The 16,704-nt window shown below is 35.7% G+C and overlaps 1 protein-coding gene across 1 annotated transcript; it reads left to right on the plus strand.

Moving 5' to 3' along the window:
- The first annotated feature begins 5,528 nt into the window (after positions 1-5,528).
- On the plus strand, positions 5,529-9,840 carry LOC147537612 (putative mannitol dehydrogenase). Its single transcript, XM_086643841.1, has 5 exons — positions 5,529-5,873; positions 7,362-7,475; positions 8,171-8,684; positions 8,766-8,919; positions 9,466-9,840. The coding sequence occupies exons 1-5, from the start codon at positions 5,776-5,778 to the stop codon at positions 9,669-9,671; spliced, it is 1,086 nt and encodes a 361-aa protein (XP_086499967.1). The 5' UTR covers positions 5,529-5,775; the 3' UTR covers positions 9,672-9,840.
- The last annotated feature ends 6,864 nt before the right edge of the window (positions 9,841-16,704 follow it).

Below are 16,704 nucleotides of genomic sequence, written 5' to 3' on the forward strand. Positions count from 1 at the left end.
GTCGAGGGTGGAATAGAGATATCTCAAGAGGACACCCTAGAAATAGAGTGTCCTCTTGAGATATCTCTAATTGTCCAACTCATCAATATTTGATTTTCAACCAATAGAAATCAAGTCTTCTATATTTTCAAAAATAACTAATTATTTATTTACGAAAATAACTATGTCAAATAAGTAAATAAGATAAGTTTAGAGTTTTGCATTGGAGACAACAAAAATTGATATCTCTATTAACGCCACGTAGGAGTGAGAATCTCAATCAGAACTTGACACATATGACGAATAGAGATTTTTTGAGTTTTGCATTGGAGATGCTCTCAGGTTCACCAACGAAATTGATTATTTTCTGTTATGATTTAGTATTAATCTTACTAGTTAATTAAGAATGATGCATGTCTATAATCAATTTTTATTTTCTGTAATCTACTTATTTACTAGTTAATTTTTGTTTAATATGGGTAAGAAGGGATTATTTTTAAATTTCGCTTTTTATAAGAACAAAGAAAAGGGGACAAATGAAAGAAATTTATAAGCACCCACTTGGTGACTTAGGATTTTGGAGAGTTTAAGACTTTGGGCCTTTAGAAAAGAAGAGGGAAGTCTGATTTTGCATCTTCTCTATTATGAGCCTAGCGTTTGGAAGTTCTAGGGAGTTGGAGTGAGGGTTTATTCTTGTGGGAGAAACTTTAGACAGAGAAAGAGAGAAGGAAGGAGTGTCGGCCAAGCTCGATCGGCCAACACTCAAGGTCAACCAAGTCTAGGCCGGCAGAGCAGGCGCCGGAGAGAACAACAGCAAACACGGAGTGAGCAGCTCCATTGGAGCAGCTTGGGAACAAGGGTTGCTCAGGAAAAGTAACAACCGGCTTTGGAAGCAGCTCGACGGTAGCTCGCGACGCCTAGGAGCAGCTTGAGACGACAAGTTCTTGGTCGCAATCCATCTTTCTTTGGACAGAAATACCAGACCTAGTCGGGGCTATTTACACTAGTTCCGACCATTAATTTGGCGGAGAAGTTTTAGGGGTTTTGCTTTTGAGTCTCTTGCCTTGATTGCCTTGGTATTTGATTTTGATTTGAGCTTAATCTTCTAGAGAGAGAAAGCTAGATTTAAGCTTTAATGGTGGATGTTCTTGCGAAGAAGAAGATGATGATTTTGATTGCTAAAGAGACTTTGGTTTTTTACTAAGGAGGCACCTTATTGCCACTATTAAAGGGAAACCATAACTTCTCTAAGGGGAGATCTGATGACCTAAACACATCCATTATCCGACGATCCTAGCCTCGCGCCTCATCGGAAAAGGGGGATTTTCACCTCAACTCATGTCTTTCTTTATCTTTTTCCTGTTTTTTAATTGTTTCACTATGTCTAGCTAACTTTTGTATTCGGAAACTTGTGAAACATGATTTGATATGTGATGATGGATTTATGATTTGTTTGCATGTTAGTTCAATTAACTTCGTCTAATTTTATGAATTAGGAGTCTTGATCTTAATCATCTAATGACATATAGTTTGATAGTCCATGCTTAGCTTGATAGCCGATGCTTAATACTTTTGATCCGTTATACTTATTTTGACGTTTTATACTTATTAGTGTCATGTTTGTTCATTGTAAACTCATTTGATAGTGTGTTATTAGTTTCATAGTGATGCTTAGTAACTTTTGATCGAATTATGCTTAGTTTGACATATTATGCTTAGGATTGCCAATGTGGGTGAAGTAAACTAACTTTTCATGTTAATAGAGAATTAGTATTTGTCACTATCGATCTTGTGGATTGAAGTATCCCTTTTAATCGACTCTTGTCCGGTTATTTTTGCAACTCTTCTCCCTCATCTCTCTCATCTCACCTTTAGTTTAGTTAGTTTTATTTGTTTCTTTATTTCAAATCAATCCAAAAACCTCAATTATTATCTTTCCATTTTTAGTCTAAGTTAGTCAGTGACACCTATACCAGTGGGTTAGACTCTCTCGATATCCAAATTACCTCCATATCCCTACGGATAGACTCTGGCCTTACCAGGGTATTATTACTTGACGCCCGTATACTTGGGGTGTACCCTTTTTGGGCGCATCAATGACGGAATTATGAACTCGTGGATTCATGAGTCCTTCAGATTCATGACTCTAAGGATTCACGAGTCCAAGTAATTTTTTTTGCTTTGTTTGGTAACTAATAAGAATCTTAGGACTTATTATGAATTGAGTTTTTTAAACGCTTCTTTGAATTATTTTTTTGAAGAATTTTTTTTTGTTGATTTTGTCAAAACTGTTCTTCAAAAGTTGTTTCTTCATAAAAAAAAATTCAAAAATTGTTCTTTTTTCCCCAAACCCGTTTTCACTCGACAAACTTTTTTCCCGAAAAAAACATTTTTGTTCCTGATTTTTATTTTACCCGAAAACCGTTTTTTCACCAAAATCATTTTTTTCCCGAAACAGTTTTTTCCTTGAAACGGTCTTCATGAAACAAAAAGTTTACAGGAAATTTCGATTTCCATGAAAACAGCTTTTAGGAAATTTTGGTTAAATGAAAAAACGATTTTCGGGAATAAAGGTTTGCAAGAAAAAACGATTTTCGGGAAAAATGTTTTGGGGGAAAAAATCGATTTTCGGCAAAAAAAAAAAAACGTTTTCGGGAAAATATTATTTGGAGAAAAAATGGTCTTGGGAAAAAAATGGTTACCGGAAAAATTGGATTTGGAATTAAAAATAGTTTCGAGAAATAAATGATTTTCAGGGAAAAATATTTTTGGAAAAAAATCTATTTTCGAAAATGAAAAATTATAAATAATTGTTTTGCAGAAAAAATAGGGTTCATAAGGAAATATGTTTTGTTGATTTTAAGTTTGAAGTTTTGGTTTATCAATCCAAAATCCAAACAAATATTAAGAGGTAGGGTGAGATTTTGGTCCAACACAAATTTTGTATTTAGGAATCCATAGGATTCAAGAGTCCTAGGCTTTTTGGTAGCCAAACAAACAAAAGAATCTTGATTCCTGCCAAATCTCATTTTTGGTAGGAATCGTACTTTGGAATCTTGCAAACAAACGAACCATAAGGCTATTCTAATTTGATCTCCTTCTTTTGTCTAGCATTTTAATTTGGCCCTCATAACCAGGACTCTGTCAGAGGCCCAAAAAATAGAGGGTAAATAAGCTTCACCCCCAACCCAAAACGAAAACGAGAACTCAGTCCAAAATGTCAGAAAACCTAACTATTCCCTCTTGTCTTCTTTTTTTCTTCATTTTTTCCCCATAGTCGGTACATTGAGCCTCACCTCCCTTAATTATCTCACTGATTGGAAATTAGCATTAAATGAGGGTCATATCTTGAGAAGGAAATCTTCCAAAATCGATTTTCTTCCCAAATGTTGTCACCCCATCTTTTTTCTTCCCAAATGTTGTCGCCCCATCTTGATTAACCTCCTTGTTTAATAGCTTTTTTTTCTCTCTACAACCAAAAGATATTTCTTCATCCTCTGTTTGTTGATAAATAATCCTAAAATCAAAAGGAGGGGCAAACTTTTTTCCTTCAATGGAACCCTAGATCTGAAGAAATTGATGAAAATAATTTTCTCTTCTGAAACAAAGTTTCATGTCTTGGAAGGAATTCTTTTTCTATATTAAAGATTCATGACTCCATCGTAGTAACAGATTCAGGATTTAGAGTTTCTTAAAAATCAAATTGGATATCAACAAATCTGGATTTTTGCCAAACTAGATCGAATTTCCTTTAATGTTTCTTTTTCAGGATCGCTATTTTGGGTTTCTTTCCCTCTTCAAAAGAAGATAAAAAATCGGCTTCATACGGTTCAGAAAATCAAGGATCGTTGATGATTTATGATCTTTTTATTGGGGTTTTTCAATCTCTAATTAAGAGTTGTGTGAATGAAATCTACAATTTTTTAGATCCCTCAAACTATGAAAGAAATTAGATCTATTTCACTATGTTTTATGAAAAAAATTTAATCTGCTTTATCATATTTAGTTTCCCTGAATTTGCAATGAATTTTTTTTTTTGAAATGTAATGTTCAGTACTGGACATTGGATTATGTATTGTACATAGAAAAATTTCCTATACCTTTTATTCAAAAAGTGTCATGTAAATAACAAAATGTCCATTACATTAAAAAATGTCCAGTACATAACAAAATGTCCTTTGAATTTCCATTGAAATAGTTTACCTTTTGGAACAAATGTATAGGAAATTTTATTATGCAATGTACATAACAAAATTTCTTATACTTTTTTATACAGTAAATAACAAAATCTCCTATAAATATTTATTGAAAATAATTTACGTTTTGGAAGGGATGTCCTTAAATATCCATCAGATAAGGAGAGAATGCTTGAGAGAAGGAAAGTAGTTCAGATTGGAGAGAGAAAATATGTTTAAAAAGAAAAAAAAATATGGAGCATGAAACAATTCCACTAAAAATTGTGTAAAAGATTTATTTTTCGTTCTTTATAAACAAGGAAACAAATCAATGGAGTAATCATGAAACAAATCGATGGAAAACTACCAAAAATGAGGAAAGTATAGATTAAAAAAGGAGAAAATTTGAGAGAAAAAAAAAGAAATCTGTTGAGATTGGAGAGAGAAAATATGGTAGGAGAAAATAACAAAAGTATAGAGTGAAAATTTGTAAATGGCAAGTTTGTATAAAAAAATCTGGAAAGAGAATTAGAGAGAGAAAGTGAAAGAGTAGAGAGAGAAAGTTTGTAAAGGCAAGTCGATAAATTTTGCAATGGCAATTCCGTGAATTCGTGGGAAGTACAAGATTTTGATGGGAGGGGCGTCAAATTCTTTTTCATGGCATTTTCGTGATTACTGAAAGAACCAAGGTCGTTCTCGGTTTTTGATTTGGAAGCCTGACGCATAGACCTGCATCGTATTGTTTCTCGGGTGGGGGTTGGGTTCTTATACTTGGGCCCATTTTAGTCGTTTTGCACCACTCCTCTAGTTTTATACCCATTTCACCCTTGATTTCAGAAGGAGTGTCGTATCTTTATTTTCTCTCTTTTCTGGCAGCAAACTAATCGTTGCCATTAGTAACACAAAAAAAAAGAAAAATTATTCTTCCTTCCCTCTTCTCCTGCCACCATAACCAAAGTCTAACCACCATCATTACCTTCTCTCTCTCTCTCTGTCAATCGATTGTAACATTAGGTTTCAATCGACTTAAATCTTTTGTGTTCAGTCAATTCAAACATTAGAAACCCCAAGAGTTTCAAACAGCTGAAACACCAAAGTTGTTTGGAGTTTTTGTCGGCAGAATGAGAAAAGGTGAGAAAGAGAGAGAAGAAAAGAAACAAAATTGATGGTGGTAGTGCACACTCTATGATGGTGGTGGTGCAAGGAGAAAGGGTAGAAGAAGAAGAACAAGAAAATTTGTGAAACAAGTTGGCGGCAACTGATATTCCGCCAATAGAGAGATACCATAAAGAGGACAGAGTTACTTTTGAAATTGAAGGGTAAAAGAGAAATAAATTTGTTACTTTTAAGTTTGACTAACGGAATCATGGTTTTGGAGGTCGAATTGAAACATTGATCGCAAATTGGGGCCAAATCGGAAGTAATCTAGAACTACTGCCCCTGTTTCCGTTGTCTTTCCGCTTGACTTAACTCGTCACCCCATACGCACTCATCTTCTTCTACATTACTATATATATAAAGAGACATTGTAAACTCCAAACATAAACACTCCAACTCATTACTGTTACAAAGAGATCGGAGGCAGCTAGAGAGAGAGAGAGAGAAAGAGAGAGAGAAGAGAATGAGTAAATCACCTGAGGATGAGTTCCCACAGAAAGCATATGGATGGGCTGCTCGAGATGATTCTGGTCATCTCTCTCCTTTCAACTTTTCTAGGAGGTATATATTATTCACCTTCCATTAATAAATATCCTTCTTCCTATTCTCATTCTGTTTTGATTCTAATTTCTCTTTTTCCTAATTGTAGATTGTCCATACTCTATCTCGTTTCTTATTCATTATCTTTATAACAATTCATATGCAATTCAATCTCCGGAAATGCGAAATCTACAAAGAATCTTTGACAAGATTCTTGACAAAGAATCTCTCACAAGATTCTTCTGTCTTATTCTATTAAAGAGTCTCTTAGGTGGTGAAACATATGTATTACTAGTCAACAAAAATAACAATATAACCTAAAAGAAGATAATTTCTAGGTTATAATCCAGATAATTCTTCATTATCATCTTTTTATTATTTTGAATCTCAGTTTTCTGGATAAATCTCAGGCACACATATTTATTTTGAATCTGGATTCGCGTTAGATCCTATAGGATCAAATTACCCATGTCATAGCCACGATTTATGACGCTCCGGTTATGCCTAGAGGAGATCGTAGTGAACAAGAAAAGCTAGACAGACTCTACGTAGAAATTTCATATATCTAGTCATACTTCACGGTAAAATATATCAAAATCATTAGAAGAACAAACCACAATTATCTACTTCAAATTTATGTCCAAAATCCATTTGGTTTTTCTTGTTCCTTAGAATTTTCTTTAAGTCGATTTATAATATGAAAATACTTACTGCTAGAATGATGTGGTATGCATTTCCCTTGTACTAGTACTACCTATTACATTAAAATAGGTTCTCCAAATGTTAAAACACAAAAAAAATTATTTTTAACATAGTAATATCAAAACCCATAAAGCCGATAAGGAGCTTCAACTTTAAGTAAAAATATACATTCATGACTTGACATGTAACCTATTTAAATTTTACCTACTGAAAATGTTATAACATTATTGCATCTTAGTAACTAATAAACGCTAACAAACATAAGTGGATATACAAAAACTTAAGTAATTTCAAAAGAAACTCATGAATCTAAAATCAATATTATATATGCAATAAACTATTTACTTATGTGACACGATAAAAGAAAGACAAGATAATAACAGCTCAAAAATGCGAGTTGGCCCGAAAAATAGAGCCGACCACAAGCATAAGGTTTATGTGGTCCGCTTACACTGGACAAATCATGTATAGAGAGAAATGGTCTGACCAATAGAGGCTGGTCACATTAGCATGCATCCTGTGATCAATCCTATATTCTCGAAAAAATAACATTACTTATCACTTCTTGTAACTTTTAATGCTATTAATGCCTTTATATATGTAATCTATTTTAAAGAACTTATCATAACTTTGTAGAAATGATAATACATAGGTCTGAATAATATGGTAAATCATCAACTATACATAATGTAGATATGGTTTAAGTTGTGTTTGGTTATTTGCCATATGAATAATGGAAACCCAAATTGGAATTAATGGGGAAGAATTGATGAACATACAACCTAATTTCTTTTTGAATTGTTTTAGGGCCACAGGAGAGAAGGATGTGACATTTAAAGTGCTTCATTGTGGGATCTGCCACTCTGATCTCCACTTCATTAAGAATGAATGGGGCATTTCCACTTTTCCCTTGGTTCCTGGGTATATATAATTTCTCTCTTTCCATTTTAAAATTCACATAATTATGTCCTAATACTTTAGCTTAGTGATTACTTAAAGAATGCTTTAACTTATTTTATTATATCCTCTATGATTTTCATGTTTATTTAATTGTAGTTGTTATTGTATTTTGAGCTTTATGCAATTTGGATGTTACTTTTCTAAAAACTCACATCACATACTATGCTTTTTCGAATATTTCTTGTAGTTAAACTAGGATAACTTTTTCTTTTTGCTGGTTATTCAATCATAACGTTACCATAGGACATGGAAAATGATTAAATATTATTTGTCATTGGGAAACATTATTTCGTTTTCCGATATTCTTAAGGACTCTTTTAGTTCGATTAATGGCCACCATTATTGAAGTGCTTTCGATGTTAGCCGTAGCCTTCGTAATAGTTGTGGTTGTGGTTGGTTTTTGCTTGCATCCAAGTGGCGTTCCGAAATTATCTTAAGAGTTGATGCTTTTCCTAATAAAGTAACACTGTCCCCTGTACAACCAATATGGGATTAATTTCAACAAAAACAAACTAAACCCATGGAAACTTTGTATTTTCAAGAAAAGAGGGAACGCCTCCATAATGTCATTTATTCATCAATTCTTACGTTCAGTTTTTAATATGATGTCACCGGCCGTAATAAAATGAAAAACTGCATTTCTACTTTAAATGCAGACACGAGATTGTGGGTATTGTAACAGAGGTGGGATCTATGGTGTCAAAATTCAAAGTCGGAGATAAAGTTGGTGTTGGGTGCTTAGTTGGAGCTTGCCATTCTTGCGATAGTTGCACGTCGGACCTCGAAAATTACTGCGCAAAATCGATATTGACTTATAGTACCACTTACCACGATGGCTCCATAACTTATGGAGGGTACTCTGACATCATGGTCGCTGACGAGCACTATGTGATCCGATTCCCAAATAGTTTGCCACTTGATGCAGGTGCCCCTCTACTTTGTGCGGGTATTACTGTTTATAGTCCAATGAAATATTTTGGGCTTAGCGAGCCCGGTAAACACTTGGGTATCGTCGGGCTTGGCGGTCTTGGTCACGTTGCTGTGAAGTTCGCTAAGGCTTTTGGGATGAAGGTAACTGTGATAAGTACTTCACCTGCCAAGGAGAAAGAAGCAATTGAACATCTTGGAGCAGACTTATTCCTTGTTAGTCGTAATGAGGAACAAATGAAGGTAAAAAAACCCTAATAATATCTCTTTGTACTTTTACTTTCAATATAATCTTTATATTGTTCGATAAATTTGTTTGTGTAGGCTGCAATGGGTACAATGGACGGTATAATCGATACAGTTTCTGCCCAACATCCTCTCTTGCCATTGATCAATCTACTAAAACCTCAAGGGAAGTTGGTTATGGTGGGTGCACCAGAAAAGCCACTCGAGTTGCCCATTTTTCCCTTGCTCATGGGTAAGATATACTACTAAATTTAAAGAAAAAAAAAGTACAACTAGGCTAGTTGTTGGCTTACTTTGACGTACAATTCAAAAACTAAAAATTAAGTAATGACATTCGAAGAATAACAAAATATGTGAAGGGTCAATCTCCCACGAGAAAATGAACCATCAATGAACCAAATAAGGTGATAAGACAAAAACGTCTTTTCTACCTTACTCGTGGTTTCGTAACGTTTTAAATTCATTTTCTTTCCCATCCACCATATAGATGACTCCTTCTTTTAGAATCTTCGAATTCATTATAATTTCTTAACGAAAATCTCGTTTATCTCCTCCATTAAGGAGAAGTTTAGATATTTCTCATACCATAGTTATATCCAATAAAAGTTGGTTGTAATTTGAATCACATTCATTTACTCTCCCATCATCCCTTACAAATATGTATAAGTATTAATATCTTGTTATTACTATCATTGAGATGAACCTGATAGAAGTCTACTCTATGGGTAAAAAGAAGTTGTATAATTTAGGAAATTATAATTCCTTTCATTCATCACAGGGAGGAAGATTGTAGCAGGAAGTGGAATAGGAGGAATGAAAGAAACCCAAGAGATGATAGATTTTGCTGCGAAACATAACATAACTGCCGATATTGAGGTTATTCCCATGGACTACGTTAACACGGCAATGGAACGTCTTGCTAAGGCTGATGTTAGATATCGTTTCGTCATTGACATTGGCAATACCTTACCAAAAACTACTTAATTGGCCATTTATCTGCTGAGATTTCAGAAAATTCAGTGGGTTATTACTTTATCTACACTCTATTGTTTGAGGTTTTCTTATCAGTGATATGTGTTGTTATAATACATATTGAAAATTGTGTGAGTAGTATAATTGATGAGATAAATAAGAGTACTGTTTGAGCTTCAAAGTTTTACTTTTTGATTGGTTTTCTTGAAGCAAATTCTAAATAAGAAGTTTTACTTTTTTGATTGACTTTCTTGGAGCAATCTTTACTGTTCCCCTTCTCAAAAATAATTTTAATCCAACTATACACTATCTATTTGATTTCACTTTGTGCTTCACTTTTAAATATCCTTTTTCCCTATTACTTATACTAAATTTTACACTATCATTATAATTCAAATCACCAATTTAAATACTTTTTAATTATTCAGGTTCAACTAATATTTTTTTTTGTTTAAATTTGTTGGTCGTAATCAGTTAATTCGTACCTTAGTGTGGAAGCGGTTGATCGTCCAATTGCCGCTAATCTGCCCACAATCATCGTCGACTTGCTACGATGTATGTGTCCAAATAACTACTAGAGAAATCGGAATATCCACCCCTTATATCCTCATCTATCGATGGTTAGACCGTGTAATACTAGAGTATTCTGAATGAGCTTCAAGGTGTGTGTTGTGTTCTTGTTCTTTTGTGTATTTCTCAAGAACACAAATGAGAAATATATATATATATATATATATATATATATATATATATGATTTCTCATAGCTACAATTAATCACAGAGATTAATAGCCAGCAATTAATCCATTGTAACCGTTATACTAAATAGCGAGTTAATTGCGGTCGTTTCATTCCATGAATGTGGCCGTTACAAAACGGTTTCATTTTCCATGAATGTGACCATTACAAAATGATTAATAACTCTCACTCGGCCACACAAGTCATACACATCAACTAGATCAGAAAGACAGTTCTCATTCTTGGTCACACATACTGTACTCATTCACTCTATACAAGAGCGTATCACACATTTTATACAGGAAATGAGGCGTGCGGCCACAAAGTAACAAGAAATATTATGTTAAGCAACCATCTAACTAGCATAAAACTTTCACGCTTTTCGGTACCCCGAATTATCTGACCATCACCGATTGCATACATAGTCCCTATACGCAATAATGTCTTATTTAGTTATACACATAGTATAACCCCTGGCCAGGTAATGGTGGTGATATAAGAATCATTCTCCCTTAGACACTCATGTTAATCCATCTTAGCTTGACTGCTTTCCTGACATGTGCCGCCGAGTCGATATTTTGTGACCCTTTGGAGACATGCTAAAGTAGCATCATCGAACCTCAACTTCAAAACATAGTTCTAAGTCAACGTGCATCGCCTAGTATAGGTTTCACACAATGACAAAGTAGGGATTCGTTTTTCACTCCCTATTGGTCGTCATAAAGCACATACACTATGATATGTATGCCACAACATAGCTCCCACTTAGATGGCATGTCACTCTTCTTTGTATGCGAATATTAAGTCTAGATACTACAAAAGTGTCTCACTTGAGCCACTCGATCTACATACACATTTACGATCTGACACTCATTTATTCGGCTTTAAGGTTTAATGTGAAAGCGGAAAATTTCATATTCGACTCCCGCTGATTCTCATCTTGAACATACTAAGGCGACTATCAATTCTAATGATCACTCATACGACATATGTATGATGACAACCCATACTGCACACACAGTGCCAATACGATCTCATCCTGCACACTATACAAGTGTTAGGGCGATCACCTGTGTAAATAGGTCGATCATAAAACCTGGTGACATTTTCAAGTACCTAATTAAACAATTGAAAATTTCCAGGAAACAAACAACTTTATTTCATTAATGCTCAACACATGTCCATTACAAATAAATCCCCTTACATAAACAACGACTACAACCTACGCAATCCTAAGTTCTTCACATGGGCTACAAAAGCATTCTTAGGAATTGGCTTAGTCAAGGGATCAACAATCATCATGCTTGGTGGGTATATAATTAATGACAACATCTTTCTTTCTGATAGCCTCTCTAACAAAAGGAAAGCATCTCCTAATATGCTTGGATTTTTTATGAAACTTCGGATCTTTAACGAACTGTATAAAAGAAGTATTATCACAATGCATGTGTACATGTTCATCAACCTTAGGAGTGATGTTGAGATCCTATAGGAAACTCTTCAACCAAATAGCTTGTTGCACAGCTAGGCAACATGCAACTTACTCTGCTTCCATTGTAGATAAAACAACACAATTTTGCTTCTTACTACACCAAGATATAGCACCTACACCAAGATATAGCACCTCCACCAAGGATAAAGCATATCCGCAAGTCGATTTAGACTCATCCAAATCGCCACAGAAATCTGCGTCTAAGTATCCTTGTAACCTCATATTTCCACCTTGGAAACATAGAACATGATCACTTGTACCACGAAGATAACGCAAGATTCTCTTGACTACTTGCCAATGAGCAGGTCCTGGATTACTTTGGTAACGACTTACCAAGACAACCGCAAAACAAATATCTGGCCTTGTACATAACATGGCATACATTAAGCTCCCTATTGCACTAGCATAAGCAACTTTGCTCATTTCTTTTCTTTCTTCATTTGTTTTCAGGCACTGATCAAGACTCAAAATTAGACCCTTCTCGACAGTAGTATTAACAGGTTTGGAGTTATGCATTGGAAATCGTTCCAAGACATTCCCAGTGTAAGACTTTTTGAGTTATCTCAAAAGTCTCTTAGAACGATTTCTTATAATTTCCACGCCAAGGACATACCTTGCTTCACCCAAGTCCTCCATCTTAAAGACAGAAGATAACCACTCTTTAGTGGTTTTGATCATCTCCATGTTATTTCCAACCAATAGTATGTCATCGACATACAAATAAAGAATCATGATTCCTTCTGATGTTTTCTGAACATACACACAATGATCTTCATCAACCATCGGGAAACCAAACGAATTAGTGGCTTCATGGAATCTGAAGTACCGTTGCCTGGATGACTGCTTACGACCATATATAGATCGTTTAAGTCGACACACTTTGTCTTCCTGACCTTTCATGACAAACCCAATAGGTTGATCCATATATATTTTTTCCTCAAGTGTACCATTAAGGAAAGCAGTTTTTACGTCCATTTGAACCAACTTTAAGTCCAAGTGAGCAACCAGAGCTAGAAGCAGGCGAATAGAGGCAAATCTCGCCATAGGAGATGTCTCATCAAAGTCTATACCAGCAATCTGGGTAAAACCTTTCGCCACTAATCGATCCTTAAACTTATCAATTGACCCATCAACTTTTCTCTTGATCTTGAAAACCCACTTGCTTCCAATAGATTTACGATGAGTATGGAGTTGAACTATTTCCCAGACATGGTTCTTTGCCATAGAGTCCATTTCTTCTCTCATGGCATCCATCAATTCTTTGTGATTTTATGAATCTAAAGCCTCAGTAAAAGAAGTGGGTTCCTCAACTTCCAAAGTAGTGCAAAGGAATGCTCCCTCTTCGATCTGAAAATATGGACGAGGTATTTTTCCACGCTCACTTCTTCGTACTGTAAGATCTTGAGTGACTATCTGACTGCTAGATAGATCTCTCCCACTATCACTAAGATTAGTATGTTTAGGAACTTGAGGACACACCTCTTGTTCTACCTGAGATACAGGGTCTACCCCGATCTCTGGTTGATTATCTAAAGCAGACAAACGTCCTTCATCTGGAATTATAGGATTGCCCCCACTATTTCGGTCATTTGGTGGAACATCACTATCCTTGGTGCCTTGGTTAGAACCTAATTTCTCCCACTCACCAAGAGATAGTTCCAAGTCACTTTGTAACTCATACAACTCGAGATTCTTTTTAATTTCACCAATACTTGGGAACTCATCCTGAAGAAAATCAACATTGCGGATGTCAACTTCTGTCAAGCTACTGTTTGGTTGTTCACCGAACATTACATAACCTTTAGAATGTTCAGAATACCTTATGAACACCATCTTAGTCGCTCTTGGACCAAGTTTACCAAACTTGTGATTTTGGTTGTGCTCGTAGCCAGTCGAACCCTAAGGTTGTAAATGATCCAATGAAGGCACTCTTCCATTCCATAACTCATATGGAGTGGTACACACACTCTTCCTTGGCACACGGTTAAGAATATAAGTTGCTGTAAGCAAAGCATCTCCCCAAAACCTAATAGAAAGATTGCCTTGCGCCATCATTGACCTAACCATGTCCAGTAACGTACGATTTATCCTTTCCGCTACACCGTTTTGTTGCGGAGTGTAAGGAATTGTGAGTTGTCTTTGAATACCTTTTTCCTCACAAAACCCTTTAAACATATCAGAAAGGTATTCACGACCACGATCAATTCGAAGTGTCTTTACTTTTCGATCTAATTTGGTCTCTACTTTCACTACAAAACGCTTAAACATATTAAGAGCTTCGTGGCGATGCGATAATAGATACACATACCCATATCGTGAGTAGTCATCTATAAAAGTGAGAAAATAAACAGCGTCATGACTTGCCTTAACATTAACAGGCCCACAAATATCACAATGAATTAACTCAAGAGGAACCGACACCCTCATTGCCTTGCCAAAAGGTTTCTTAGTAGCTTTACCAGCTAAGCAAGACTCACACCTAGGTAGTTTAACCTTAGTGAGCTGGTCTAAGAGACCACCTTTTACAAGTATACTCATCCTATCTTGTCCAATGTGACCAAGTCTAGCATGTCATTTAACAGATTCTGAATGAATATCAAAGTTAGAAGCAACCGCAAGCATAGAATTATTATCAGAATCATAATCCAAATCAAGTACAAAGAAACTATCTTTCATGCACCCATGGCCGAACAAATCGCCATGATACATAATATCCAAAAGGTTTAGTTGAAAATAAAAGGAAAACCCAAGTTTTAACAAAGAAACAATAGAAACTAAGCAACATTGAACCCTAGGTGCATAAAGAGTATCATGAAGAACCAACGTTTTGCCTCCTCGTAACTTGAGCTTGTATGTACCAATTCCAAGAACATCTTTTTTGGTTTCGTTGCCCAACATAACAATCTGTGAAACCACGGCCCACGGTGGTATTCCACAAACCCAGCTCGATCATGAACTACATGCTTGCTGGCTCCCGTATCTACAATCCCATTAGGAAGGTGATTAGCAACTAATGCGTGGGAACAAACATAAGTTTCATGAGTAATAATATAATAAGATACCTTTTTCGGCTCTAAGCAGTCTCGAGCGAAATGACCCTTATTTCCACAGTTGAAGCACTTCACAGGTGCAATTTTAACCTCTTTATGGCCTTTTGCCTTTAGTTGCGTAGCCTCACCACCTTCGAGTCCATGGTCAGTAAACAACAAAACGCATCACCAATATGGTCTTCCTTACTTCAAGTCAGAGATGTGCTCAAAACCAAATATTGCTGGCAAGTGGGAGATGATCCTCAATCCGAACCAGAATAGACCCTTGGGTACCTTCAATGGAAGAGTTAAAACCAGAGATCAAATATACAATACATGAAAATCATACGTTTGTTTCATATCTAATCAGGAACAACAAATGGAATGAGGGTTTACTTAGAGATCTATTTCAGTCAGATTCAGCTGAGGAAATTCTAAAAATTCCCTTACCTAACACAACTCATCAGGATCTCATGATCTGGACACCAAACACCAATGGAACGTTTTCAACCAAATCTTACTACAAGGAGATAAGTTGTCATCAACAAAGTAACAGAGCAGGTTCAACATTTCAGCGGTCAAAGTTTTGGAAGATCAATTTATTGGAACCAAAAGTTCACTTATTCATATAGAAGAGGATAAACAATGGCTTACCAGTCTTAGGCAACATCATCAGAGGCAACCACTTTATCGACCCCACATGCATGCTCTTCCATCAAGCTATCGAGATCACCCAACATCTCTTTGGTGAGTGTGTGATCTTTCAGACTCTCCTACCACTCTCAAACAATATATATCCTATTCATCAGACTTGGGATCCTAGAGATCTAATTAAAAGGTCGAAACACTGTTACTGTCAAGCACAAACCACTGGATCTGAATGGAATAATACACCAGGCTAGGATTCAAGCAGAAAAGTATTCGAATAGATCTGATAAACCAGGTAATGTGCATCGACTAAACATTTGGTTTCCTTCACCACAACACAACATCAAGATACACTATGAAGGTGCTTTCACCAACAATGGATCCTCCATCGCAGTAGTAGTTAAGAACGGTGAAGGTCATATAATAACAGAAAAAGTGGCTAAAGTGGAAGTGGGGTCGAGTTTACAAAGTGAGGTGCTTGCTCTCATTCTAGCTATGGAGGTTAGAGGTGAATTAGGGTATCAGAATGTGATAATAGAGGGCGACTGCAAGCTACTTATAGACAATCTGGTGGACGACCAAGATTCAATCAACTAGAGACTCAACCCCTACCTCAGTGATATACGGACTGGACTTACGAACAATCCACTATGGACACTCTCCTTTTGTTACAGAGATGGCAACTCGGAGGCCCACGAATTGACACACTCGATTTTAGGCACTCCTACTTAACTCTTTCTGTTTGGGTTATTCCCTTGTTATATTTCTCTTCAAACTTCATGATGTAATTTACATTACCTTTTGGCTTCATGTGAAGTTGTGATGTTATCCAAAAAAAAACAATGATGTCAGTGCTCCTGGTAGTTGGACAAAACTTGATTAATGTAAAAGAGATATTTTAGTTGAAAGAGGACTACTAAGAGTCTTAAGAAAAGTTATTCTAAATTGAAGTTGATCAAGTCTTAACCTTCGTTCTATAATGTCATTAGAGATATTATATGGAGTAGTTATGTTATCAATTGAACAAGATATGATAGAATACTTGGAACGTGAACGCATAGTTAGTATTTTTGTATCTAAAAAAGTGAGGAGGATGTTTTTGAAGAACGCGTGGCTTCTATGTTGAAAGATGACTCCAA

This window comes from Eschscholzia californica, unplaced genomic scaffold (assembly GCF_041429995.1).
Source record: "Eschscholzia californica isolate CP2 unplaced genomic scaffold, dmEscCali1.0.p SCAF_5, whole genome shotgun sequence".
NCBI classification, from domain to species: Eukaryota; Viridiplantae; Streptophyta; class Magnoliopsida; order Ranunculales; family Papaveraceae; genus Eschscholzia; species Eschscholzia californica.

Excerpts from the sequence above, each read along its gene's own strand:
- LOC147537612 (XM_086643841.1), top strand. The coding sequence starts at position 5,776 with ATGAGTAAATCACCTGAGGATGAGTTCCCACAGAAAGCATATGGATGG. Across the intron at positions 5,874-7,361 it reads CCTTTCAACTTTTCTAGGAG|GGCCACAGGAGAGAAGGATG; the intron begins GTATATATTATT and ends GAATTGTTTTAG. Across the intron at positions 8,920-9,465 it reads CATTTTTCCCTTGCTCATGG|GGAGGAAGATTGTAGCAGGA; the intron begins GTAAGATATACT and ends CATTCATCACAG.